Consider the following 27,655-nt stretch of genomic DNA (forward strand, 5'->3'; position numbering starts at 1 on the left):
GTTTAGGGCCACCAAATGCCCAGACTTTAGGCATATCCTATTCACCTTATTCTGGAAGCCATACGACGTAATGCATTTTCCGGTTGTATTAGTTACAACACGGCTGCCAACCTCGAGAGAAACTGAGTTCTACACAGACCAAAAAGACGTTAGTGGCAAGAGTTTTTTCCCTGGGAATTCCTGCTGGCCCGGAGGTGGAAGGAAAAGTGGCCGGACGGAATAGGCCCTAAAAGATCTGCATCTGCTGGGCTGGTGTTGAAGTAAAAATGATCACAAGGCTCTTCTTTGTTTAAACTGTTTTAAACACACAAACTCAGAGGTATGTCTCAAAGAAATATGTGTTAATGATATTATGCAAGAGGATGTTTAAAGCTACAGTAAAAAAGCATTGCTGATAGCAATTTGGGTCAATTCACCAGGCCTGATGGGACAATAAATATTTATACAAAAACTGTCCACAATAAACTGGTCAAAGTGACCCAGGTTAAATGAAGTCTAACTTTGAGACAATCTTTAACTTCTGAGACAAATCAAACGGACTCCGTTTTGTGGAATATTAAACACTCTAGACACTTTCTCATTGCTTCTCAATGCCATCTATGCAGTTTAATATTACACCAAAAATCTAAGTTACAGATGTAAAACACCAAAGGTTGATTGAGCTATTAAAATGCAGATACATACAATAAAAAGGTTATGCATAAATGCAGTACTGTATAGTACTGAATTCACTGTGCATCTTGATCATCTTTAAGCCCACCAAACACAGCTGTTGGGACACTCTTCTGTTCAAGCTGCACCTCTGTAGGGAAAAATAAATGCATTTCAATATCATAAACGGAAACGTGTTTCTATCAAAACAAAAGTAAAACAGCAAGTAGCTGGTGTTAATGAACACCAACAGAAAAAGTACTACATACCATCTGGACCTTGGTTTTCATCATCGTCATCATCAATGTCAATTTCATCTGGATTGATTTGTTTGGAAAGCTCTGCTAGCTCAGAACGTGAAGTATCACTCCTACACAAAAAAATAATTTTATACATGTATTTTTTAATGTATAAATTATGTTCAGTGAAATTTCAAATCTGTAAGCATCAGGAAAAAACAAAACCCATTTAGCAGGGAAGCATTGCAGTAGATACGTATAACCTCATATGACGTCTGCAGAGCTTTACCCAGCTTTGAGCGATCTTTTGTACTGTATATTACATGTTGCATGATAGTGGGGAAAAAAGTCATCTTCTAATGTTCAGAAATGTTGCATGCAGCACCTGCTTATGGCCATTTCTGTTCAAATGACTTCCAGATTATTGTGAACTGCTTTGCAGATAATTTTTCTTCCATTTCAAATCTTAGGAAAATAGTACATACATAGTACAATAGTATAATACATACTATAAACTGTAAATATAATTTCACAGGAATTCCTCATTTTTATGAATCAACAGACTGACGCATGCTCATATATATATATTTTTGACACATGCTTCCATTTCAAGATGTGCTTTGAAGCTAATTTTACTGACAAAGACAAACCTGACAAAGAGAATCTTTTCTTTAGGTTTTGGTTTATCCCTCTCAGCCTCTGCGGCTAGCTGTTGTGCCTTTTGTTCAAGCATTTTCATGTCGTCAATACCCAATTGGCCCGGAGCAAGATCAGACACTAGAAACGAACAAGATGAGTTAAAAAGATACTTTCAATTCGGTTGTAAATTATGCAAGTAGTTATTATACTGTACACAATACCTGTGCCTGTAGAGCTTGTTGTGGCTTTTAGCATCTGAGAGGACATGAAATTGACCTGAGTGTTGTATGTGGCCTGGACACTGCGTTTGATTCTTAACATTTCTCGAACTGTATCCTCATTTCCATGACGGATCTCAAACTCTTTCCACATTTGCCAGAAATTTGCAGTCACCTGAAAGGAAAATAAGAGGTTTGAGGGAAGTCTTGTATTTTATTGTTTTTAAACTTTAAATTATGTGCAGATTTACCCTAGGATCACAGATTTGAGAACAATAGGAGTAGATTGCCCTGGCTCGGTCGATTTCACCCAGTTTACTCTCCATATCAGCAAACCGAAGACACATATCTCTTGCGTGTTCATCAGGCAAGACCTTGAATATTTAAAGTATTATATTATCCAGATTTGAGAGCATTTATAGATATTTCAGAAATTTTGAACAGTATCAGTACCTCAATAGATTTCTGGTATATTGCTCTTGTATAGGTGACTCCATAAATTTCAGCTGCTCTCTTTATGTAAATATTGAACATGTCGTGCCTCTCATTTATTTCTACTGCCTCTGTAGCCCTTTCATAAACGGCCATGGCATGGCGAGCCAACCCATATTCCTCCTCCAATTTGGCATACAGTAGGTAAATGGCTGTAAGGTAAAGCAAAAAATATTTTTTTCAAAATATACATAATGAAAATGATATTAAAGGCGCAATGGACGATTTTTCGGCGATTTTCAGTCCGCACTTCCCCGTGCGGACTGATACAACACACACGTGCGTTTGTTTATTAGCGCAACGGAGCGCATCGCATCGCTCGTCTCCCGTAGATTTGTCCACTTCTGAGTCAGCTCGAACTGTCTTTCTCCGTCTTCATTTTGCCCCGTACACTGAGGGAACTATATTATGATAGATCCATGCGCTTAGGCACGCGGCAACGTGGGGACGGACCGCACGCGGCTGCAGGAGAGCGGTAGGTGCGTTTTATGATTGTTACATGGCAGGACTAATCGGCAGTCCACGCCACGAGGAAATTAGACTTAGATTTGTGCCAAAAAAATCGTCCATTCAACCTTTAAAAATTTAAATAAAAAACATACTTTTTGCAAACTTTGCTGGGCAGCCATCAAGGGCTTGTTCAAATAAATCTCTTGCTCTCTCAAGCTTCTTTCCGCCATATCGGTCAATAAACTTGGTGAGGTAGGTGTTCCAAATGTCATAAACATTTGGCCACTTGAACAAAGCAATGCCACGCTCATATGCCTAAACAGAGAGAAGTTTGAGATAAAAACATGCCAGCAGAAAATCCTCTCAACATTCAATGTATTACTTTAAAGCTTTCTTCAAAGTAGTTGTGCTCTTCAAGAAACATAGCATAATTGATGATGATCTGTGGTGTTGCGATGCGGAGGTCAATAATACGATCATATACAGCTTTTGTGGACTAAAGGATAAACACAAGACAGGGGAAACAAGTTCAGACAAAGACAAATGAATTGAAACTAACATTTCTAGTGTTTATATGAAACTAACCTGAAATGTTCCCAGACTCTCTTCAAGGTCAGCCAACATAGACCAGACTTTTAAAGACTTAAAGACTCTGTTTTGGACCGGCTCAGAGGAATCAAAGTATTCTGCCTTCTTGGATGGGATTGCAGTTGCTTTCTATACGAGAATAAACATTCAAATAGTAATACAATTCTGATGATTAGAACAGAATCATTGATCAATATGAAAATTGTAATTTGTAATCTAACCCTCAGTAGGCGCAGAGCCTGTTCGTAATTTTCATGACGCAGTTCCATTTCTCCAAATTCACACCAAACTGCTGCCAGGTCATCCACTTGCTTGTAGTTTACTTTAGTCGCCTTTTCAAATATTGTCCGGGCCTGAGTAATATATTTATTCATTATTGCCAGAGTATTCCAAAATGTCTATATCCATGTAAAAAGAAAGTTGCTCACATCATCCAGTTGCTCATTTTCTTCATAGAACTTCGCAAAGGAAACCCAAAGTGAGTGAGGCTTTCCAGTGGCTTTTATTGGGTCAACCGTCTGTACAGCCTCAGTATAGGTGTTAATAATCTGAAAGTATTTTACTAAATTAAAAACAACAATGAAAAATATAAAATACAGACCCCCTGAATTGTATGCGTTGTGTATGAGTTTTACCTGCCGAGGATTGCCATCACATAGCTTGACTCGTTTGTGCCACTCATGAACGTTGTGAGGGTTTTGCCGAAGTAAAACGCTGTTTAGAAGAAGAGGGCGTCGAGCAATAAGCTGCTCAAAACGAGCTAATCTAAGCTCTAAATCAACGTCATCTGGGACAAAAAAATAAATACATAAATCAGTATGCAAGGTCATGTGCACAAACCAATATTATCAAATTTATTGAGGGACCACATAGGTGGTAATTTGTATATTAGTTACTGGTTTTTTTGATGCTAATTTCACTAAGCACTTAATGCAAGGTAATTGTTTATCACTAATCAATGCTATTATACACAAACTGTTATTGAGGAGTATTTATAAAACTTAACTATTAAATCATTTTTTAAAAAGGACAAATATTATGCATCATTTATATTATTGGCCTTTAAACATGCTCTAGAGTACGGTTTTAGAACTAAAAAAAAGTTTATAGCAAAAAAAACAAATCACATTTGCATCTCTGCTGTTTCACTCGGGGTTTTGGTGACATCTACTGGCTGCATAGGGAATTACAAATTGTTTAAGAAACTGCAACGAAAGCTGGTCTCTCACTTTCAGGTCTCAGGTCGCAATTGTACGGATCGTGATTAGGTGGCAACTCAGAGTCTGGAGATGATTTATGAACAAGAAGCAAAGCCAAGTAATATGTTCACCTTATTGAATGTCTTTGTAAGTTCCTGTGATGGTTTAATATGTATTTTTGGGGGTATTTGAAGTGTCCAGCCTTGCAACATTTGCCGATATAGACCCGAAGGCTGAGAAGCTGTGGTGCTTCTTTTTATACTTGGCAATGTGATTATACGTTCTTAAGATTTTTTTTTTTTGATAGTGAAAAAATTTAAAAGCATTGAATAAAGCTAAATGTTACTCCAGTTATGTTTTTGATGAAGGAAAAGTGCTGGAACATGGTTTAAAAAGTTACTTTTGCATAGTAAATTTCCTTTAATAAGTACTTTATAAATACTGCCAATGATTTAATTTATAACTCAAGTATGTCTATTAAAGGGCATTATGTATACGAACAGACAATGCGTTTGTCTGATTGGTTAGTCCGCCTGTCAATCACTCCCTTTGGGTATTGGAGCGACTGGGTTGGATTGCAGACCCTTCTGCATTTGAACAGAATGTAGGAGGGACTGGCTGGCCAGGCAAAACTTGGAGAGGGTAGAACAAAAATATGATAACGATGTACTTGGTAAAAGCCACATTTATATGAGATTTAAAATGTTATGATCCTCTGAGCGCAAAGGCTAACCTATCTTGCAGAGGAGACTGCACACTACATGATAATATAGATCAAAATTGTGCTGACAAATCTAGTGCACATGCAGTTTCCTGTCCAACCCCAAAGCATTTCAAATCAGAGCATTTTACTGGTTTAAATTAAAACATATGCCTAGTTTTCATTCTTTGCATCAGGTTATGGAAAGTACAAGCATGGGTTTGAAAGGTTATGTTGACCTAAAATCCTACATAATGCCTCTTTACTGGGTGTTGATCTTACCATCTTCATCCTTGCCCATTTCAACAGTGGTTTCCATCTTGGCAGCAATCATGTTCTCTTCAAACTGAGCATAACTGTCAAATACTTGTGTGAAATCTCTAACTGTTACTACTGTAAGAATGGACTCTTCGTATACATCACGAGCCTGAAAGACATCATTTCAAAAATCTAAATCAAATAGGTTTGTAAACAAAATATGAACAAAAAGATTGATAAAGATATAAACAAACCTTTTCAAAGTGCCCACTCCTAATGTAATAATCTGCTAAGGAGCACCAAAGTTTTCCAAGTTGGTCAGTGAAACGCGTAAGTCCTCCTCGGATTATAGCTCCGACATTCAGAGATGTAACTTTATCAGGATTCTGAGAGATCAGGTCACAAAGTTCATGCCACAGCTGAAAATAAGAACAACATTTAAGAGCTGTAAAGAGCTGTAAAGGAAACCACTTAAGCAAAAAGAGTACAGCCTACTTGGTAGTTTGATTTGCCCTCCTTGGATACAAAGCTTTCATCATTGACAATAGCAGCAAGTCGCAAAGCAGCTTCATCCAAGCGACCAACAGAGCGCAAATAATCTATGTAGTCCTCTGCATTCTCTGGAGAAAGCTGAAGGACAACATAAGTTTAAAGAAAATCTCTTTGAGTAAATGATTTTACTTGAGAGCAACATTGCAGGACAGTTTAGAATTGAATACCTTAAGGTATCTACGATAAACTCGAATTGCAGTTTCTGGGAGGGGTAGATTACGGACAAATCGCAGATACAGAGGCCAGATTCGTGGGTGCTGTGTAACCGGCAGGGCTCTTAAGGCACGATCAAATGTCCTTCGACTTCTTGTGATTTTACATTGGGAAACAAGAAACTGGCAGTAGTCAAGCCAAATTCTTGGCATCTGTATATATACACAAACACAAACATTTCAAAACAAAATTGAGCAGGCTATACTTTCAATGTATGGCAAAGTATTTATTCATAAAACTACCTTGTGCATGAAAACAAGTGCTCTTTCATGACAGTTGTTGATTTCCTCATAGACAGGCTCAGTTAAGCATTTCCCTTTTACCTGTTTACGTCTCTCCTTTAGATAGTTGTACCACAGCTTGTAACTATTCAACACATAAGTTTAAAAGCAATTAGGTAGGTTGGCATGATGATGATTAGACTGTATTTATGTTAGATGGAACTGCATTTATGTTACCTGCCCGGGAGCTCTTTCAGAGCACGTTCATAAATCATGTTTTTTTTGGGTCCATTTTGCTTGAATTCGATATAACGTATCCAGCATTTTACAGAGTATGGATTCCTGATGATTTCCTCTTCGTAAGGTAGATCATCATCTTCCTGTAAGAGAGAACATAATCATTGAAGATTGTAGAAACGTGGATATTGTATTGAAGACTTGTGGCTGCACAAGTACAATAAAAAATGAATCATAAATTAAAAAAAAACGTGGGACCAATACATTTAAACTCCATGATGATTCACAACAATATACAAGTAGAAGAAAGTTATGAAAATGTACTTATAGGATAATTTTTCACCATAATTGCCTTCAAGCAAAGATAAACACAAGATTTGTGATCTAAAGCAACAAACCTCATGAAAATGTATTCAGGATAAGTATGTTTTTTAGCTGTCTAGTTGAGGCATCTGCAGGAGGTCCACGTCGGCCGTCGGGTCAGAAATATTTGCATGGCCTCATTCAAAATGCTTGTTAATTGCCCAACTGTATGAAATTATACAGGTTGTAAAATCTGTTGTGAAAATATATGCCCAGAAAGTTCAGATACATTACTCTATTACCTCCTTAAATAATACATTTAAAACTTGGAATAATCAACATTTAATGAAACCCCTTCAATAACTTTTTGACATGGTGAAGTCGTGTTTACATGAATCCAGTAACACTGACTGGCTCCGAGGTGGTTGTACACACAAGTGACAGCAGCAGTACTGACCACTGGTCAGCGGTCACAGCTTTTTGGCTTAAATGTGAGGACACTTTTGCCTCATTTTGATACTCTTAAAACCTGTATAACTCCCTTGTTTTTTGAGATTGTTCCAAAAGTATTACACTCTGGTTACCATGACCTTTCTGATGGTGTAAATCTGACTTTAAATTTTTTTTCTGATGTACCAATTTAAGCAACCCGCTTTAAATCTTGAGAGTAATCATAGAAATCATAGAAGAGGGCGTAAAAGGATGGCACATTTTCGAGTTTAAACACTCAAATCTGTGCGAAAGATTTTTGCAATTTTGATAGATATAAAACGCAAATTTACGAGTTTCTAATCATACTAATTAACAAAAAAAGTCGTACATTTGTGAGGAAAAAGTGTTTAAAAAAAAAAAAAAAAAAAAAACGCAAATTTACAGTTTTTACAAATGTACAATTTAGAGAGCGAAACAAGCAAATCGGCCTGAAAAAAACAGTCTAGTGTTAGTTTGTGTCCCATAATAATGCGTGACAGCCCAAGGCAAAAATACGACAAATACAAAATTTGCGTGTTCAAAAACATACTTTCTTTTTAAAGCTAAATTGGTACTTTTATCTCGCAGATTCGCGCGTTTGAACTCGAAACACCCGCCGCCCTCTCGATAAGCAGCCCAAATAAGCAAGCAATCAAATAAGGTCAACTATAAAGATGTTGTCCTAGCTTAGCATGCTAAGATATCAAATGCTGGGACTCGATTAGAGTTATAACTATACTTACAAACATGACGTCAGGTTTTCCACTGAACGAAAGCATGTTGAGCGCGTTGCAGACAATTCCGGCTTTTTACTTAACGACAGAAAAGTGACTATAACACAATTAAGCAGGAGTTGTCCTCTCGTGGTTAGCTCTTGAAGAAATAGTTGTTAGCCAAACGTTCCAAAGAAGAAGAAGAGGAGGGAACATACTCTTCTTCTCATACGTTCCAGCAGACTACGCGATGTGATGCGTAATGCTGCCCTCTAGCGTCTAGCGCAGGAACAGATTGTAGCGTTTGTAGATACTTTTTTCATCTTCATCTTTATACTTTTGGTTATACAGTCATGATTATGAAACAAATGTAATTCAGGCCATATGCTATTTTCAAACCAGTTTTGTAAAATATATATTTGCAGTTATGTACAGTATACACACCTCTACAAAGTATTTTACCAGGTAACGCCAATTAAAAGAAAAACTAGTTAAGAAGGACGTTCCACATTATTAAGCAGTCCACCAATTTCAAGCAATATGTGAAAGAAAAAGGATCTCTCGAGGGCCGAAAAGCATGACATTGTTGTATGCCTTGGACAAAGTAGGAAAACTTTAGATGTTCAATGAAAACTTAAGTGTGATCATCGTACTATTGAGAGATTTGTAGCTGATTCAGAGCACACTCAGATTCGTGCAGATAAAGGCACAATGAGGAAGGTTTCTGCCAGACAAATACATCGGATGAAGAGAACAGCTGCAAAAATGCCATTACAAAGCAGCAAACAGGTATTTGAAGCTGCTGGTGCCACTGGAGCCCATCAAGGTGTAGGTTCCTCCAGAAGCAGAAACGGCTCCAGTGAACTAATTTTTAAACAGTCTTATTAGGGTTGAGTACCTTTCCCCCCTATTGTTTGTATTTATATTGTTTTATATATTCCTAGTTTTGGTAGATTTTGTTTAATGATCTTTTCAGTTTTTTTTTCACAGATTGGCTCCCGGTCACGTTTGCGCGCCCTTGAGCCTTCAAATGGAGCACCCGGATGTGCTCCCTCTCTCTTTTTTTATTTTGTATTCTTTTTTTTTCTTCTTTTTTTAGATATATATATATTTTTCTTTTACATTATATGAAATACAAAATAACAAACCTGGCGTCATAAAGAAGTGCATATAGAACAAAGTGCAAAGAGAGCAAAGTGCATAAAAAGCAAAGTACAGAGTGTCCAAGGAGATTTCACACATATGGGAATACATTGGGCTTTAGGTCCATTCACACATTTCAAGGATTTAACATATAATTTTAGCTAATTTTTAAAGAAAGCAAAGTTGGGGGAACACTTTAGGATTTCTTTTTTTTGTGGATAAAGAGTTTAGCAAGACATACAATTAAATTCATACAGGGTTCCTCTTTTTTTACATTTAATTAATTAATTAACTTATATTATTGGGCACTGAGTTTTTGCAAGTTGTCGGTATTTGTTTCAGTATTGAATATTAAAATCTAAAATTTGCATATTCTGGTCTCCGCTGTCCTTTTATAAATATGTTTTGTCCTTTTTTTAGGGTCATAACACTTGTTCACTGGTGAGTGCCGTTCAGCCCTGGATGGTCTAGAGTGGTGGATGGTTGGTTGGTTGGTTGGTTATGAGCTGAAGGTGTAAAAAATTACCTCTGTAAAGTACTGACCTCTTTCTCCCATGATACAAAAAGTAGAAGCGGGCTTTCCGTAACAAAATAATCTTCATGCACGATAATGCACCTCATTCTGCAATAAATACCTCTGCATCATTTGCTGCTATGGGCATAAAAGAAGAGAAACTCATGGTGTGGCCTTAATCCTCCCGTTACCTCAACCCTATTGAGACTCTTGGAGCTTCCACAAGCAAAAGATCTATGAGGGCGGGAGGCAGGTCCCATCCAAACAACATTTCTGGGAGGCCATTCTCATATCCTGCAAAGAAATTCAAGCAGAAACTCCACAAACTCAACAGTTAAATAAATGCTAGAATTGTAAAGCTCCTGTCAAATAAGGGGTCCTAGGTTAAAATATAATTTCACCTGTTAAGATGTTTTGATTGAAATAGCTTTTGATTTCAGTAAATTTGACCTTCTAATGCTTCTAATTAAACAAATGGCCTTTCTTAGTTCTTTACAACAACATCATGGTTTGAAACTCTGTAATGTATAATACCGGTAATTTGGAACGGTGCATTTTCAAGTTACGCAGTAACCCTTGATGAAACTAGGAAAGATTTTGAGGGAGCTTCGTCAGGTAAATCTAAGTAATCTAAATAAAACATCTAAATAATAATTTAGTGCCACCAAATTTCATAAATTCATTGGGAATGTGAAACTGAAAATGTTTTTGTTGTTCTAAAATTGCCTGAACTAATTTGTTTACATGGTGCCATTAACAAATTCAAAGTATAAATTGCACCGTATCATTTTGCACCATTTTGAACGCAGGTTTCCCCTTTCAGATGTGGTCAAAATGTGATTGATTCACACTTTCCATTTATAAAAATGGAAAGTGTGTTTTAGGATATAGTTTGCTTTTGTTGTTGTATTGTTTTCCTAATACTGTCAAAGTAACAACATATCTAAAATATTTTCTGTGATGTAAAGTGGTAATAAAAGGCAGACCTGCATGATTAATTTTGAAATTGAAAATCTAGGTGAAGTACCTTCTTAACTGAAAAAATGTCTAAACATTTTCACCAAGTCCGAAAAATTCTTATGTACAAAACAGACATTTGTGTTTAATCATAATATTGAACACTTTAAAAATGTTTAAAATGAAACCTTCATCTTAGATAATTGTGGTCAATTGGTCAATATGAGCCTTATTATATACCCAATAAATATCCTATTTTAGACCAGGCGAGAAATACATGCGAAATACTGCGAAACCCTTTGCACTGTCTCCAAAAAAATATATATGTTAACTTGGAATGCTGGATAAGATTATATCATCTCATAATGATCTTGATGGATCTTCAGCTATTTTAATGGTTTAATAGGGAAAAGTTGGTTAAGTAAAGAAGATAATCAGGCCAACGCACTTGGAGGAGTTTGTAAAACTATATGGTGTAAACACGTTGAAATTTCAGAGATTTGTCCACGCCATAAGAAATATGACATGAGTCTCATTGACTTCTTTGATTGGAATGCAAGAATTTAATTTTGTGTTAAATCTCATATAATTTTGAAAAATGAAATATTTTGCTCCCCATATAAAATTAAATTTCACTGGAGGGCGGTGCTATCACGCCAAATTAATTTGGTTCACTTCAGGTAGGTTTAGGGCGAAGGGTTTAACAAATTATTCAAATTATACGCAATTCGGACTTTATATCTGCAAATAGCAGCAAATTTAAAAGTTGAGACATATCTGAATTCTGGCTACAGTTTGTGACTTTGCCACACAGACACCGTGAAATATATCAATATAATTTGCATACATTTTGATGTCCCACTCCTCAACACCCATTTTCACAAAATTTCAGCTTTTTGTAGAGTTTGTAAAAGTATGACGTTTGTAAAAACTCTAGACAATTTTTGATCCAATATGGCCGACATTTGGTTGGGCGGAAGGCGTTGCCGCAATAATATTTTTTGTTTCCCTTGTCACCATCTATCTCTGCGCCAAATTTCATGATTCTCCAATCAGGTTTTTTTGGGGCTATTTCCTATCTCGCAATAAAACAATAAAAACAATAATGTACAATTTTCCTACTACTAATTCGTATGTATGGGATGGAGGAGTTTGTTAGTGAGTGTTTGGAAGTGGGCAAGCGCTTTCGCAGTCCTTACAAAACAGCTTGTGGCGCTTGGGCCTGATCATTAAAGCCACGGGCGCAACGGGCACGCACGGGCGACCTTCGGCTCTGGCCTATATAATATAATTATAATACTGCTACTACCACTACCATCAACATCATCATCTCCTTATCTTTTATTCTTTATTGTTAATGTTATGTTAATTGTCTCTGGACAGAGATTCCAAAGTGAACAGAATCTTTGTTTGTAAATAGATAAAGTGGATTGATGTAAGATAAGATAAGATGAGATAGCCTTTATTTGTCCCACAATGGGGGAAATTCCATTGTTGCAACAAAGATTAGGTACAGAAGAATAAGATTAGAAATTACTCTTATAATCTTAATAATAACACTCCTATTTACAGATGTTATATGGACATAAAATATTGCACCAGTGATGATTTACATTAAGTCACAGTATTGCACATGAGTATAACAGTATTGCACATTAATCATAAAAAGCTGAATCACACATGTTCAGGGCTAACAGTGTTTGTTGTAGAGTTTGAAAGCAGCAGGAAGGAAACCTCTCCTTTATACTGCCAGGGTGGATTTGTCTGTCACTGAAGCTGCTCTTGGACAGAGTGTCCTGCAGGGGGCGACACACCCCAGCGTAAATGTGAGTTTAGCCAGGACCCTTCTGTCCCCCACCTCCTGCACCGAGTCCAGAGCACAGCCCAGGACGGAGCTGGACTTTTTGATAACTTTGTCCAGCTTCTTCCTCTCCCTCTCTGTGATGCTGCTGCTCCAACAGGCCACACCTACAGGAGCTGATGCCACCACAGAGTCGTAGAAGGTCTTCAGGAGTGGCCCTGTCACTCCAAAAGACCTAAGTCTCCCAGAAGGTAGACCCCTCTCTGGTGATTCTTTGCCTGGCCATGCCTTGAAACACATATTTTATTTACATAAAACATTTCTTATACTTAATCTAATATCATCCAATTTATCATGAAGTTAATTTCATGCTGTGTGATACTCCATTTATTTTGGTCTGGATGTCCCATGAGGTTCCATCTCCAATCATGTCTATCTAAGGGCATAAGGAACGGGCAATGAAATTTATATGGCTGGTACACATACTTAATCAGGAATATGAGAGTCATGTTACTGAAACATCAAAACCATTGCATGTGTCTTTTATATCTTATCTTTCTATTTTTATTTTTATTTTTATAGATATATGTAGATATATATATATATGAATATAAATATAAAGATATAGATATAGATGTATATAGATAAATATATATAGATATATAAAAAATATATCTATAAATAAAAGCACTGTTGATTGTCCTGAAAACAGCTTTATAAATACAAATGCATTTTTAAAATACATTTAATAAATGTAATTTTTAAAAAATAGTTAGTAAACCATGTAAGAGTACGTTTTGAAAGCACATCTTGAAATAAATTGGCTTATACAATCACTAACGTCAGGATGATGAGAGTTCATGACCAAACAGAGAAACGTGGAAGTGCTGACCGAGCACTCCCACCCTCTATAAGAGGCAGCTCTGGACTTGCGCATGAACTGGTACGTGGGCTCCTGGAACAGGTGAGTACACCGACTACAACCTAATCAGTGTTCAGTTTTGTTACTGAAGAAAAAGTACAGATGCATGTGCAAAAAAAATACTTACTTTTTTATTTATATTAACAAAAATCTACTTAAGTAACGTATTTTAATTTAAAAAGTTGTTTCACATGGATTTTAAGAACTGCAAAAGGTTTAAATATTGGGATTTTGATAAAGAATTGTGCAAGTCTGTGGTCAACTGCAATTCAAATAAATGTATATTTAAAAATATTTTTTTTAAATGTATTTTTTGTTTGTTAAAAACTGGGACTTGAACTCAGAAACTTCTGGAAGAATGTCAGCATGCTTAAACCACGAAACCTTTCAGTCCAGTTAAAACATGTTGTCCAGTAGAAAGTGCCTATACCTGCTCACAAATGTATTGGAATAAAAAAAGAAAGTATCCACTATAAAGATGATTAAAGAGTTACAGAAAAGTTTAAAAAATGAAAAATGCACTTTGTAACTTTCATGTTTTTTGTTTGTTTTGTTTACAAAAACAGATTATTTTGTTGTTATGGAACATTGTTATTTCCTGTGAATGACTTGTGCAGGCAGTAATCAAATTTATATTTTTAGCATCTTCCCATCCTCATCAACGGTACAAATCCTGAAGAGTAGCAAGGTAAATATGACTGAAAATTTTTGTTATTGTTTGTTAAAATATAAATACAATTTATTTATTTACTTTATTTGAATTAACTCTCTTCTAGCCACCCATACGGAGCAGCCATGAGTACAGACGCGGAGATGGAGCAGTATGGCGTGGCGGCCATTTACCTCCGGAAGCCAGCGAAGGAGAGGATTGAAGCCCAAAATACTCCTTTTGACGCCAAGTCAGATTATTTTGTGGCTGATCAAGCTGAGATGTATTTGAAATGTAAAATCACCAAGAGAGAGGGTGGCAAAGCCACATGTGATATCATTGGTCCTGGTGCAAAGGCAAGTTGCTTTTTAACATCAACCATTTTTTAAAAGATTTTGTTGCCCGTAGGTTTTATTAGACATTTTCACAGGGTGAAACGGGGAATGAGAAAGATAGGAAAACATGTAGTAAATTGTTAGAATCAGGATTCCAACTCATTACACAGCAGCCGGATGCACTTGGAGCCAGGAATACATGTGCTGTGACAGAAGATAGTTTATCTAACTCAACACAAAGAATATAGAGAAGTCTGTGGGATTGTGTTAAGCACTTTTGTTTGATATAAATACTTATTCTGTTCCACACCTCTTTTCTGATAGATTTGTCGATTTTGAGTGAAAAATTCTACCATTGGAAATACAACTCACACCAAGTTTTACCACACTGAATATTGTGTTATAATATGGACTAAATATCTGGTTGTTGTTTTTTTAGAGTGTAACAGTCAAAGAAGAGGACACTCACCCAAGGAATCCTCCCAAGTATGATAAAATTGAGGACATGGTCATGATGACTCATCTCAACGAACCGTGTGTTTTGTATAACCTCAAAGAGCGTTATGCATCATGGATGATCTACGTGAGTTTTCATTACTTACTACACTGCTACTACATTACTACACTGCTAACTTTGAAAAAAAACTCCTCTTATGGACATCACAAATATGTTCCAGACCTACTCTGGGTTGTTCTGCGTCGTGGTGAACCCCTACAAGTGGCTTCCTGTATACGATAGTGTCTGTGTAGGAGCCTACAGAGGCAAGAAGAGGATTGAGGCCCCACCCCACATCTTCTCAATCTCTGACAATGCCTATCAGTTCATGCTTACTGGTGAGAATAAAATAAGATCATAAAATAAAAACGCAGGCATAAGAATTTTAATTCAGTTTTTTTTTGTTCATAATTTTAGATCGTGAGAACCAGTCTATTCTGATTACGTAAGTGTTGCAGTAGCTTTTAACCTGTTGTATACCTTCATGTTATAACACCACCTGAGACTTTAAAATCTCTTCCAAAACCAGCGGAGAATCCGGTGCTGGAAAGACTGTCAACACCAAACGTGTCATCCAATACTTTGCAACAATTGCAGCTATTGGAGCTAAAAAGGACGCTCCGGCAGCATCATCTGGCAAAATCCAGGTAACTAACGTTAACTATCGAAATGCATTAATATTTACAAAAGACGTGTTAACAGTTGTAAATGTTGACTCTAGGGTTCCCTTGAAGATCAAATTGTTGCTGCCAACCCTCTGCTGGAGGCTTATGGCAATGCCAAGACTGTGAGGAATGACAACTCTTCTCGTTTTGTGAGTATGAAGATATAATGATGATAATCATAAAATACCAAAACAAAAAATATAAATAAATACGTTTTGTCTTAGGGTAAATTCATCAGAATCCATTTTGCTACCACTGGAAAACTTGCTTCAGCAGATATTGAAACATGTAAGTTTAAGATTAATCTTACTACGAATACTGAACCTCTGAATCTTAAATCAATGCAAACTTATTATTATAGGTAAGTTATTATTGTTTCAAGCAAGCTAAATTCTGGGGCAGTCTGAGTGTAAGAAAAATATACATTATTTATTGACTGATTTCTATACAGGCTAAAGATTTGTATTTACTCTAGTAATTGTCTCGTCTTTGTCGCCATCTACTGTCAGAATAGATTTTCTTGTCAACGAGCATTTAACTGAACAGACTAACTTTAGCAGAAGACTAGAGCATTTATTTAAAATGTTAATAATTATCCAATCCAATCCAACTTTATTTGTATAGTGTCTTTTACCAACACAAAGTCTCCAAAGTGCTGTACAAAACAATCACAAGTAATATATGAAAATGAATAACAAAAAAATAAATACGTACAAACCAAAACTAACAAACAAATAAAAACCCAATACAAAATATACAAAATAATGAAAGACACACACACTTCACATGCCAGGTTAAATGCCAGTGAATAAAAATGCTTTTTCAAACACGACTTAAAAGCAACTGAAGGGGCAGTTTTTATGTGGGGAGGAAGAGCGTTCCAAAGTTTGGGGCCTGCTACAGAAAAGGCCCGGTCTCTCTGGCTTTTGATCCTCATTTTTGGAACAAAAAGTCTGAAATGTACGTGAGGGCCAGTAGCGCTTTGAAAAACAAACAATAACATTTTAAAATCATCTTAAAATTAAAGGGGAGCTAGAGCAGTGAGCATAAAATAGATTTAATATGTTCCCTACGACGTGTGCCAGTGAAAAGACGTGCAGCTGAATTTTGAACAGTAAGTGTGACAGGTTAGCTTGGCAGTAGTCGAGACGTGTAGAGATAAAAGCATGGATCACCCGCTCCAGGTCGCTAAAAGCTAAAACCAATTTGAGTCTAGATAAAAGCCTGAGATCATAAAAACTAGATCCAACCACGGTTTTTATCTGCTTGTCAAACCTTTGTTGGAATTAAAAACAACCATTTCCATTTTTGACTCATTTATGTTTAGGAAATTCATAGCCAACCAAGCCTTGACATCTTCTAAACATTTCAGGACAAGTGCCAGGGAACTATTTTTTACTGGCAGATAGACTTGGGAATCGTCCATGTAAACGTGATATAATATCCCATGCTTTCTAAAAAGAAAAAAAAGACTAAGAAACAAGAATAGAAAGAAAAGAAAGAAATAAGAATAGGTCCGAGAATATAGCCCAGTGGGACTCTGCAATGTAGAGGAGCCCATGAAGAAAAGGAGTCCCCAACGTTTATATGAAATGACCTGTAAGCCAAGTAGGACCTGAACCACTCCAATGCCATTTCCCTGACACCCACACAGAGCTCCAAGCAACATGAAAGAATTGTCTGGTCCACTGTGTCAAAAGCAGCTGTTAGTTCTAAAAGCAAAAGAACAGCTGCACTCCCAGAATCAGCCATTACAAACAGATAATTCAAAACCTTTAAAAGTTTAGTTTCTGTGCTATGAAATTACTTGTAACCTGATTGATGAATGTTCATTACTGTGTGTTGTTTTAAAAAAGACTAGTGGAAAAAAAATAAAAAATTCTAAAATCTTTGACAGAAAAGAAAGCATCGATATGGGTCTGTAACTAGACAGGTCCTGTTCATTTAAGCTGGGCTTTAGCTGTTTATAAAACTGAGGCAACACCCAAAGTGAGGCTTCTATTTACAATTTCCAAAACATTATGCCCAATAGTGTCCCAGACCTCTTTGAACGGCTGAACTGGAATGGGAAATAATTAAAAACATTTAACTAACGCACCAAAGTTGTAATAACACCAGAGGAATTTTTTTATTGACTTGATTGAAACATGTCCATGTGATTTTAATGCAAATTGGGAGAAGTGAATCTTACATTAACTATATATAAATAGATCTGCTGGAGAAGTCCCGTGTGACCTTCCAGCTGTCTGCTGAGAGGAGCTACCACATCTTCTACCAGCTCATGACCGGCCACCAGCCTCAACTGCTGGGTATGTTATGTTAAGGCGAGACAATGCAGGAAAACTTCACAATTTTGATATAGTTTTTTCAGTTATGGCTCTCTTAACATATATGCTTTATAAAGAAAGTGTTCCAAGTTGTTTTAATATTTCACTGTATTAACTTCCATCAATAGGTTTGTATGGGAATTTGTCATTTCAAAGTCTGTTTGCCTACAATGCGTCAGACCCAAACATTTCTATTCAAAGTAGCATTAACAGGCACCGATTACTTTGTGTATGTGCCACTATTTTAAAATTTCTTGATATTTCTACCAGATTTTTCAAGAATAAGGCTAATTTAAAATGTTTGGATACATTTTCAGCAATAAGTAAATAACTGTTAATATTAATAAGATATTTAAGACTTATTTGGATGTCTGCAATGTACAAAAAAATAAATATATTTAAAATGAATGTATTGAATGTATTCACCTGCCATGTCCCTCCTTAAAATATGATAGGAAAATCTTGAATAATGTACTTTTAACAAAATTTAACTGATTCAGTTTTTCCAAATTTCAGAGGCTCTCCTGATCACCACTAACCCTTATGATTACCCAATGATCAGCCAGGGTGAAATCACTGTCAAGAGCATTGATGATGTGGAGGAGTTCGTTGCAACCGATGTAAGTTAAATAACATTGCATAAATATATGTGTGAGTGTGAGAGTCAATATCCAGGATGAAACATCCAAGATCCACAAGTACATCAAGATGATGTGCTCAGTGAATGTCTCAAGTCATGGGGAACAGAGAACATAGAACATAGGCTCCTGAGACAATCCAGCACATAACTGCAGGGTGTAAGATGCTGGCAGGGAAAGCATACAAGGAGCGTCATAACCAAATGGCTGGCAAAGTGTACAAGAACATCTCTGCGGAGTATGGACTAGAGACCTCAAGGGGTAAAAACCTCCAAAGGTGGTAGAAAATGACTTCCAGATACAGACTGACAAAATGGTAATTGCAAAACAACCAGACATTGTACTGGTGGATAAACAGCAGAGGAAAGCAGTTGTGGTTGACATGGCAATACATGGCAATGGCAAGTGATGGCAACATCAGGAAAAAGGAACACGATAAACTGGAAAAATACAAAGTGCTTAGAGAGGAGCTAAAGAACGAGTGGGAGACTAAGGCAAAAGTGGTGCTCGTGGTCATGGGAGCACTCGGGGCAGTGACCCCCAAACTGGAGGAGTGACTTCAACAGATCCTTGGAAAAACATCAGACATATCAGTCCTGAAAAGTGCAGTGCTAGGAACAGATACTGTGCAGAACCCTCAAGCTCCCAGGCCGGGACCCGAGCCTGGGAAAGGGAATTACTATGTATTATATTATATTATATTATATATATATATATATATATATATATATATATATATATATATATATATATATATATATATATATATATATATATATATATATATATATACACACACATTAATGTTGGTGTATCATCTTACAGACAGCAATTGACATCTTGGGCTTCAATGCTGATGAGAAGTTTAACATCTACAAGCTGACTGGTGCTGTGATGCATCATGGTGGCATGAAATTCAAGCAGAAGCAGCGCGAGGAGCAGGCCGAGCCTGACGGCACTGAGGGTAAATTGCTAAAATTGGATTAACTTCTGTTTTTGGGAAGCCTTATAAAATGGTGTTCTTTTAGTTGCTGATAAAATTGCCTACCTCTTGGGTCTGAACTCGGCTGACATGCTGAAAGCTCTTTGCTACCCAAGAGTCAAAGTTGGAAATGAGATGGTGACCAAAGGTCAAACTGTCCCACAGGTAATTTATATTGGTATTTGTATTTATTTCGATCGCCATAAGTTGTGAAAGCAGTTGTTCTTTGACATACACATTTTAGATAGAAATTATTTTTCGAAATTGACCAAACTATTTAAACAGGTTTCACAAACTTATTTTCTATGTCAACTATTTAAAACAATATTTTAAATTATTTTAAACAATATTTTAAAGCCCCCATCTTAACTTTGGTCCCCTTTATTTATTGTACTTACAGAGATTGTATTTTGATTGTAGATCAAACTGTCTGCATTTTAACACTCACCCACCTTAATCTTAAACTGAGACACTATCATATGGAATGACATCATATGTGCACAGCCTTCTTTGGTATTAATATGGTTTTCGCTTAATCTAAAGGTCAACAATTCTGTCAGTGCTCTGTGCAAGTCTATCTATGAGAAAATGTTCTTGTGGATGGTCATTCGTATCAATGAGATGTTGGACACCAAGCAGGCACGATCCTATTACATTGGAGTGTTGGATATTGCTGGATTTGAGATCTTTGACGTAGGTTAAAAAAATAATATGCAACAAAATAATTGTGACTAACATCTGACTTGAAGATGTGATCTTCCATTTGTAGTTCAACAGTTTGGAGCAGCTCTGCATCAACTTCACCAATGAGAAACTGCAACAGTTTTTCAACCATACCATGTTTGTCCTGGAGCAAGATGAGTACAAGAAAGAGGGCATTGTATGGGAGTTTATTGACTTTGGTATGGACTTGGCTGCCTGCATTGAGCTTATTGAGAAGGTAAACTTAGTGAATAAATAAATAACAACTGTAAATGTTTTAGCTAACATACATAAATCTTTCACAGCCAATGGGCATCTTCTCCATCCTTGAAGAGGAGTGCATGTTCCCCAAGGCCTCTGATACATCCTTTAAGAACAAGCTGTATGACCAACATCTGGGCAAGAACAAAGCCTTTGAGAAACCAAAGCCAGGCAAAGGAAAGGCAGAAGCTCACTTCTCTCTGGTCCACTACGCTGGTACTGTAGACTACAATGTCACTGGCTGGCTGGACAAGAACAAGGACCCACTGAACGACTCAGTTATTCAGCTCTACCAGAAGTCTGGAAACAAACTGCTGAGCCATCTCTATGCACTCAGTGCGAGTGAAGGTAAAATGTGTTTAAAATTTAAACCAAATAATTAGTTAATAATTAATCTAAACATGAAATAACATGTTTAATTACAAAAAATAAATAATTATTATTTATTTTAAAGCGGAGGCCGCTTCTGGTGGTGGCGGCAAGAAGGGCAAAAAACAAAAGGGTGGTTCCTTCCAGACTGTATCTGCCCTTTTCAGAGTAAGTTTTGCTTTTTGTATGTAATTGTATATATGGTGCAATTATTTCATGTCTTATTATCTACAGGAAAACTTGGGCAAGCTGATGACCAACTTGAGGAGCACTCATCCTCACTTTGTGCGTTGCTTGATTCCCAATGAAACTAAGACCCCAGGTAAGCATATGCAGCTTTTTCTCATATGAATGAAATATATTTTCAAAATATAACACATTCATCCTCAGGTCTCATGGAGAACTTCCTGGTCATCCACCAGCTGAGGTGTAATGGTGTGCTGGAGGGCATCAGAATCTGCAGAAAGGGATTCCCCAGCAGAGTCCTCTACGGTGACTTCAAGCAGAGGTTACCTTCATGCTTTTATATAACAAAGGGTTAAAAGTAAAAAGCAAAAGTAATAAACCAAAGAATAATTCCCACAGATACAAAGTATTAAATGCCAGTGTCATCCCTGATGGACAGTTCATGGACAACAAAAAAGCTTCAGAGAAGCTGCTTGGCTCCATTGATGTGGACCACACCCAGTACATGTTTGGACACACTAAGGTACTGGTTCATTTAAAATCAGTTTGATTATATTAATTTAGGTAACTCAAGGTGTTATTGTAAAACATTGAAAATGGCTCTGTGTTTCATTTTAAAACAGGTGTTCTTCAAAGCTGGTCTGCTGGGGCAGCTTGAGGAGATGAGAGATGAAAAACTGGCTACTCTGGTGACCATGACCCAGGCTCTTGCTAGAGGATATATCATGAGGAAGGAGTTTGTCAAGATGATGGCGAGAAGGTGCAGATATTTATGAAGAAAAACTTGACATTTTGATGAAAATATTAAAAAATGAATATTTCCATTTGTAGAGAAGCAATCTACGGCATCCAGTACAACATCCGCTCCTTCATGAATGTGAAAAACTGGCCATGGATGAATCTGTATTTCAAGATCAAGCCTCTTTTGAAGAGCGCTGAGACTGAAAAAGAGCTTATGTCAATGAAAGAAAACTATGAGAAGATGAAGATTGATCTGGCAACTGCTCTAGCCAAGAAAAAAGAGCTGGAGGAGAAAATGGTTTCTATGTTGCAGGAGAAGAATGACCTTCAGCTACAAATGGCAGCTGTACGTAACAACTGAAAATTAATATATTTAGAAAAAGTTAAATTTGACTTAAATATTTGTTTTTTGTATGTAAAATAGGAAGCGGACGGCCTCTCTGATGCAGAGGAGAGGTGTGAAGGACTCATCAAAAGCAAAATCCAACTTGAGGCAAAGCTCAAAGAGACAACTGAGAGACTGGAGGACGAGGAGGAAATCAATGCTGAGCTGACTGCAAAGAAGAGGAAGCTGGAGGATGAATGTTCTGAGCTGAAGAAAGACATTGATGACTTAGAGCTCACCTTGGCTAAAGTGGAGAAAGAGAAACATGCCACTGAAAACAAGGTTAAAATCATTTAAAATGAAGTAATACTATTACGCTGAGATTCAAATGTGACAATAAGAAATAACACTTTACAAATATTACAAACAGGTGAAAAACTTGACAGAGGAGATGGCGTCTCAAGATGAGTCCATTGCCAAGCTGTCCAAAGAAAAGAAAGCCCTCCAAGAGGCCCACCAGCAAACTCTGGATGACCTTCAGGCAGAGGAAGACAAAGTCAACACTCTGACCAAGGCCAAGACCAAGCTGGAACAGCAAGTTGATGATGTGAGAAATTATTGTTGCGTTGTTCATCAAGAAGTAGAATTTCATTACTTACATATTGTTATTTGTTAGCTTGAAGGGTCTCTGGAACAAGAGAAGAAGCTTCGCATGGACCTGGAGAGAGCAAAGAGGAAGCTGGAAGGAGACCTGAAAATGGCCCAGGAATCCGTCATGGACCTCGAGAACGACAAGCAACAATCTGATGAGAAGAACAAAAAGTACAATATTTTGTTAACTGTTGAATAATTTGTTAATCAATCAATAAATTAATTAATTAACTCACTGATTAATTTCTTATTTTAGGAAGGACTTTGAGATCAGCCAGCTCCTCAGCAAGATTGAGGATGAGCAGTCTCTTGGGGCTCAGCTTCAGAAGAAGATCAAGGAGCTTCAGGTAATTACTGAGACTACTTCCCATAAGTGTTTTGGTTCAAATGAGAAAACCTTTTCTGTTCCTGTCATCAAATGTAGGCTCGTATTGAGGAACTGGAGGAGGAGATTGAGGCTGAGAGAGCAGCTCGTGCAAAGGTGGAGAAGCAGAGAGCAGACCTGTCCAGGGAGCTTGAGGAAATCAGTGAGAGACTTGAAGAAGCTGGTGGAGCCACATCTGCTCAGATTGAGTTGAACAAGAAGCGTGAGGCTGAGTTTCAGAAGCTGCGTCGTGATCTTGAAGAGTCCACTCTGCAGCATGAGGCAACAGCTTCTGCCCTTCGCAAGAAGCAGGCTGACAGTGTGGCTGAGCTGGGAGAGCAGATCGACAACCTCCAGCGTGTCAAGCAGAAGCTGGAGAAAGAGAAGAGCGAGTACAAAATGGAGATTGATGACCTCTCCAGCAACATGGAGGCTGTGGCTAAATCAAAGGTAACTTCTAAAGTCAATAGGATGCACTAAATTGGGCGTCTCCAAAGTGTGCTGAATAAGTCTATCATGACAGGGAAACCTGGAGAAAATGTGCAGGACACTTGAAGACCAGCTGAGTGAGCTCAAGGCCAAAAATGACGAGAATGTCCGCCAACTGAATGACATAAATGCTCAGAGAGCAAGACTCCAGACAGAGAATGGTACAGAGTGTTTTTTGTATTTATATTTTAGTATTTAAAGTATCTAACAAATGCTGTAATTACAGGAGAGTTTTCTCGTCAGCTTGAGGAGAAAGAAGCTCTTGTTTCTCAGCTGACCAGAGGTAAGCAGGCTTTCACTCAGCAAATTGAAGAGCTGAAGAGACACGTTGAGGAAGAAGTTAAGGTATGGATAATCTACTGTAAATTCAAAGAAATAAAAATATCAGTGAACATTAACACTTTACATTTCTACAGGCCAAGAACGCCCTGGCTCATGGTGTCCAGTCTGCTCGTCATGACTGTGATCTGCTCAGAGAACAGTTTGAGGAGGAGCAGGAGGCAAAGGCTGAGCTGCAGAGAGGAATGTCAAAGGCCAACAGTGAAGTGGCTCAATGGAGATCTAAATATGAGACTGATGCTATTCAGCGCACTGAGGAGCTGGAGGAGTCCAAGTAAGTATGGAAATCATTTTTGCAGTTCCCAAGAGATCTGGGGATTTTTCTGTTTCCTCTGATTGGTAGGTAGATACTTTATTCATCCCCAATTAGATTCAAGTTAACCTGCAGAAACATTTTCAAACACCTCTGTGTCTCTGTCAAAGGTCTCAGTACAGTTTGCAGGAGGATTTGTCAGGACAGACCAAGGCAGTTTGAGGAGAGTAACAGGCATCAAGACAAAAGACAGCTCATTTTACAATACATTAGTCCTCAACTTCAATCCTTTTGAACTAAACTGAATCCCAATGAAGATTTCATGTTTGAAAACTGAGCTGATTTTCATTTGTTCATGTATCAACCGTCATTTTACCAGATGACAAACCAGTGAGATTGAGACCTCTTTTTCAAGGAAGACCTGGGGCCAAGTGAAAAAAAACTGTACACAAATTATAAAAACATTTACATATTTAAGAGACATTTACGAAAAATTTAATTCAAACTAACTTTAAAAGCACTGACAATTTGTGAAGGATTCCCTTCCTTTGTTTTTTAAATTGAGCAAAAACCACAATGTTTTCTCTGCATGAGAGAACATAAGTAGGTTGCTGCACATCCAGATATTATTTTACACTCTAAAAAACATCCAATGATTTAAATTTGATATTTTACAGATTTGATTATTGGACCAAATAGTACAATATTGCCGAAGAAAAAACTCCAAAAGAAAAACTGCTCAGTCTGCCAGCCAGAGAGTAGCCAACCACTCCATTGTCAGTTATATATTTCAATTCCCTTCATCACAGGAAAAAGCTGGCCCAGCGTCTGCAGGAAGCTGAGGAATCCATTGAGGCTGTGAACTCAAAGTGTGCCTCTTTGGAAAAGACTAAGCAGAGGCTCCAGGGTGAGGTGGAGGACCTCATGATTGATGTGGAAAGAGCTAATGCGCTGGCTGCCAATCTGGACAAGAAGCAGAGGAACTTTGACAAGGTAAAGAAAAAAATATTCACGGTGTTAATATTTTATCTTAACAAATCCTTCTATCCTTCTTCAGGTCCTGGCAGAGTGGAAACAGAAGTATGAGGAGGGCCAAGCTGAACTGGAGGGAGCCCAGAAGGAGGCTCGCTCTCTGAGCACTGAACTCTTTAAGATGAAGAACTCTTATGAGGAAACTCTGGATCACCTGGAGACCATGAAAAGAGAGAACAAGAACCTGCAGCGTATGTATTACACTCACTTTACATGAAATAATGGACAAAATGTACTGTAGTAATTTAACGCATATTCATCGAACCTAGATTAGATCGTTGAACCAAATAATGTTTTTCCCTCAGAGGAGATTTCTGATTTGACGGAGCAAATTGGAGAGACTGGAAAGAGCATCCACGAGTTAGAGAAATCCAAGAAGACTGTAGAGACAGAGAAAGCAGAGATACAGACGGCCCTGGAAGAAGCTGAGGTACAAATAAAGTATAGGGCTCTCAAAAATTGATTGGCTGAAATTTTTGGTGCCAATATTTAGGCTTACGTTAATGGACTTCGAAATGCTGATTATTCTATTGATTCTATTGATTATACATTTGAATTTAAATGTGTTATTTAAGATTAGCAACGATGGGTTCTCCATTATGTACTCATATGACATAAAAAATCTAAAAACTGACGACAAACATTAATTTGCAAGGGTCCGACCACTGAACTAACTCTATTAGCTTTTGCCAAAGACGCAGATTATGTTAGCTCAATCGAGGGCAATCGAAACTGTTACTTTACCTGGATGAATGGGGGACATGTAAATTTAATTTGACATCTTGTGATTTATTTTAAAAGGGTACTCTAGAGCATGAGGAGGCCAAGATTCTGCGTGTCCAACTGGAGCTCAACCAGATCAAAGGTGAGGTGGACAGGAAACTGGCAGAGAAGGACGAGGAGATGGAGCAAATCAAGAGGAACAGCCAGAGAGTCATTGACTCCATGCAGAGCAATCTTGATTCGGAGGTCAGGAGCAGAAATGACGCCCTGAGAATCAAGAAGAAAATGGAGGGAGATCTGAACGAGATGGAGATTCAGCTGAGCCATGCCAACAGACAGGCAGCTGAGGCACAGAAACAGCTCAGAAATGTCCAGGGCCAGCTCAAGGTAAGAAACAAGGCACAGTTCAAGTGAAACTTGTATTCAACTTTTTTTTTCCCACACCAGGATGCCCAACTGCACCTTGATGACGCACAAAGAGGACAGGAAGATATGAAGGAGCAGGTGGCCATGGTGGAGCGCAGAAATGGCCTGATGCTGGCTGAGATTGAGGAGCTGAGAGCTGCTCTGGAGCAGACGGAGAGAGGACGTAAAGTGGCTGAGCAGGAGTTGGTGGATGCTAGTGAGCGCGTTGGACTGCTTCACTCACAGGTTTCGAAATCAGCAATATTTACAGTGCAGAACAGAAAAAACAAGAATGCATTTCTCTGTCAAATAGAACACCAGTCTTATTAACACCAAGAAGAAGCTGGAGACTGATCTGGTCCAGGTTCAAGGTGAAGTGGATGATTCTGTTCAAGAAGCAAGAAATGCTGAAGAGAAAGCCAAAAAGGCCATCACTGATGTGAGCTCACTTATTTAAACACAGGATATACCAAAACACATTTACATTGCCCAACATTTCAGGCTGCCATGATGGCTGAGGAGCTGAAGAAGGAGCAGGACACCAGTTCTCATCTGGAGAGGATGAAGAAGAACCTGGAGGTCACTGTCAAGGACCTGCAGCACCGTCTGGATGAGGCTGAGAACCTGGCCATGAAGGGCGGCAAGAAGCAGCTCCAGAAACTGGAGTCCAGGGTGTGTGTCTACTGAAATGTTTATTGAAATTTGCGTTACAAAGATAATATCTCTAACATTCCTTTTTTAAAGGTCCGTGAACTTGAGTCAGAAGTTGAAGCTGAGCAGAGACGAGGAGCTGATGCTATTAAAGGAGTCCGCAAATATGAGCGTAGAGTCAAAGAGCTGACCTACCAGGTAATTTCTGTGCTGCGCATAGTTTTACCAGACAATTCAGGATTTAATATGGAGTGGAGTGGTGTTCGTTCGAATGAGGTTAAAACTGCTTTTGCATAAACCACTTTTGCCTTCTTAAGAAGTGAATATTTCTTTACCAAACATGCCTCTTGTTCCATGGATTAATGAGGAGAAAATGTGGTCAGCCCATGGGCAAAAGCTCCATCACTGTCTTCAAACTAAACTAGATTAAGGTGAAAGTGGCACATGCCCACCCTTTTTTGTATCACTCACTTTACCTCTTTTTCACACAACTGACAACCTGATCAATGCGCAACAATAATTATATACAAAAATAAGTACAACATACATGCAGTGATTCAAACAAAGGCAGCTACATCTTCTTGGAGAAAA

The 27,655-nt window shown here is 37.8% G+C and overlaps 2 protein-coding genes across 2 annotated transcripts in view; one reads left to right on the forward strand and one right to left on the reverse strand.

Moving 5' to 3' along the window:
• Positions 1 to 27,655, forward strand: part of LOC140358333 (myosin heavy chain, fast skeletal muscle-like) — a 113,154-nt gene that overhangs the window by 24,617 nt on the left and 60,882 nt on the right. Inside the window, exons 9-36 of the mRNA XM_072443103.1 lie at positions 18,470 to 18,573; positions 19,417 to 19,555; positions 19,620 to 19,738; positions 20,117 to 20,266; positions 20,343 to 20,513; positions 20,581 to 20,884; positions 20,991 to 21,073; positions 21,140 to 21,227; positions 21,296 to 21,413; positions 21,491 to 21,614; positions 21,715 to 21,851; positions 21,923 to 22,178; positions 22,257 to 22,499; positions 22,588 to 22,764; positions 22,834 to 22,979; positions 23,065 to 23,155; positions 23,233 to 23,622; positions 23,696 to 23,822; positions 23,888 to 24,006; positions 24,078 to 24,274; positions 25,063 to 25,246; positions 25,311 to 25,476; positions 25,591 to 25,715; positions 26,087 to 26,395; positions 26,456 to 26,659; positions 26,727 to 26,852; positions 26,915 to 27,085; positions 27,158 to 27,262. Coding sequence (XP_072299204.1) covers positions 18,470 to 18,573; positions 19,417 to 19,555; positions 19,620 to 19,738; positions 20,117 to 20,266; positions 20,343 to 20,513; positions 20,581 to 20,884; positions 20,991 to 21,073; positions 21,140 to 21,227; positions 21,296 to 21,413; positions 21,491 to 21,614; positions 21,715 to 21,851; positions 21,923 to 22,178; positions 22,257 to 22,499; positions 22,588 to 22,764; positions 22,834 to 22,979; positions 23,065 to 23,155; positions 23,233 to 23,622; positions 23,696 to 23,822; positions 23,888 to 24,006; positions 24,078 to 24,274; positions 25,063 to 25,246; positions 25,311 to 25,476; positions 25,591 to 25,715; positions 26,087 to 26,395; positions 26,456 to 26,659; positions 26,727 to 26,852; positions 26,915 to 27,085; positions 27,158 to 27,262 — 4,673 coding nt within the window. The remainder of the gene's footprint in view (positions 1 to 18,469; positions 18,574 to 19,416; positions 19,556 to 19,619; positions 19,739 to 20,116; positions 20,267 to 20,342; positions 20,514 to 20,580; positions 20,885 to 20,990; positions 21,074 to 21,139; positions 21,228 to 21,295; positions 21,414 to 21,490; positions 21,615 to 21,714; positions 21,852 to 21,922; positions 22,179 to 22,256; positions 22,500 to 22,587; positions 22,765 to 22,833; positions 22,980 to 23,064; positions 23,156 to 23,232; positions 23,623 to 23,695; positions 23,823 to 23,887; positions 24,007 to 24,077; positions 24,275 to 25,062; positions 25,247 to 25,310; positions 25,477 to 25,590; positions 25,716 to 26,086; positions 26,396 to 26,455; positions 26,660 to 26,726; positions 26,853 to 26,914; positions 27,086 to 27,157; positions 27,263 to 27,655) is intronic.
• On the reverse strand, positions 574 to 8,333 carry xab2 (XPA binding protein 2). The gene is made up of 19 exons (XM_072443121.1): positions 8,175 to 8,333; positions 6,658 to 6,800; positions 6,442 to 6,565; positions 6,154 to 6,351; positions 5,930 to 6,064; positions 5,689 to 5,853; positions 5,459 to 5,603; positions 3,913 to 4,064; positions 3,706 to 3,825; positions 3,499 to 3,630; positions 3,275 to 3,406; positions 3,072 to 3,185; positions 2,842 to 3,004; positions 2,201 to 2,391; positions 1,999 to 2,121; positions 1,751 to 1,922; positions 1,541 to 1,667; positions 921 to 1,021; positions 574 to 802 (listed from the first exon to the last, which is right to left on the reverse strand). The coding sequence occupies exons 1-19, from the start codon at positions 8,208 to 8,210 to the stop codon at positions 729 to 731; spliced, it is 2,547 nt and encodes an 848-aa protein (XP_072299222.1). The 5' UTR covers positions 8,211 to 8,333; the 3' UTR covers positions 574 to 728.

The sequence above is a fragment of the Eucyclogobius newberryi genome, unplaced genomic scaffold, assembly GCF_026437365.1.
Source record: "Eucyclogobius newberryi isolate DKJ021-1_F unplaced genomic scaffold, fEucNew1.0.hap1 SCAF_13, whole genome shotgun sequence".
NCBI classification, from domain to species: Eukaryota; Metazoa; Chordata; class Actinopteri; order Gobiiformes; family Gobiidae; genus Eucyclogobius; species Eucyclogobius newberryi.

Coding starts and splice junctions, on each gene's coding strand:
- xab2 (XM_072443121.1), bottom strand. CDS start 8,210: ATGCTTTCGTTCAGTGGAAAACCTGACGTCATGTTT. Junction 5,854..5,929: donor AGGGCAAATCAAACTACCAA/GTAGGCTGTACT, acceptor TCTTATTTTCAG/CTGTGGCATGAACTTTGTGA. Junction 2,122..2,200: donor TATACCAGAAATCTATTGAG/GTACTGATACTG, acceptor TAAATATTCAAG/GTCTTGCCTGATGAACACGC.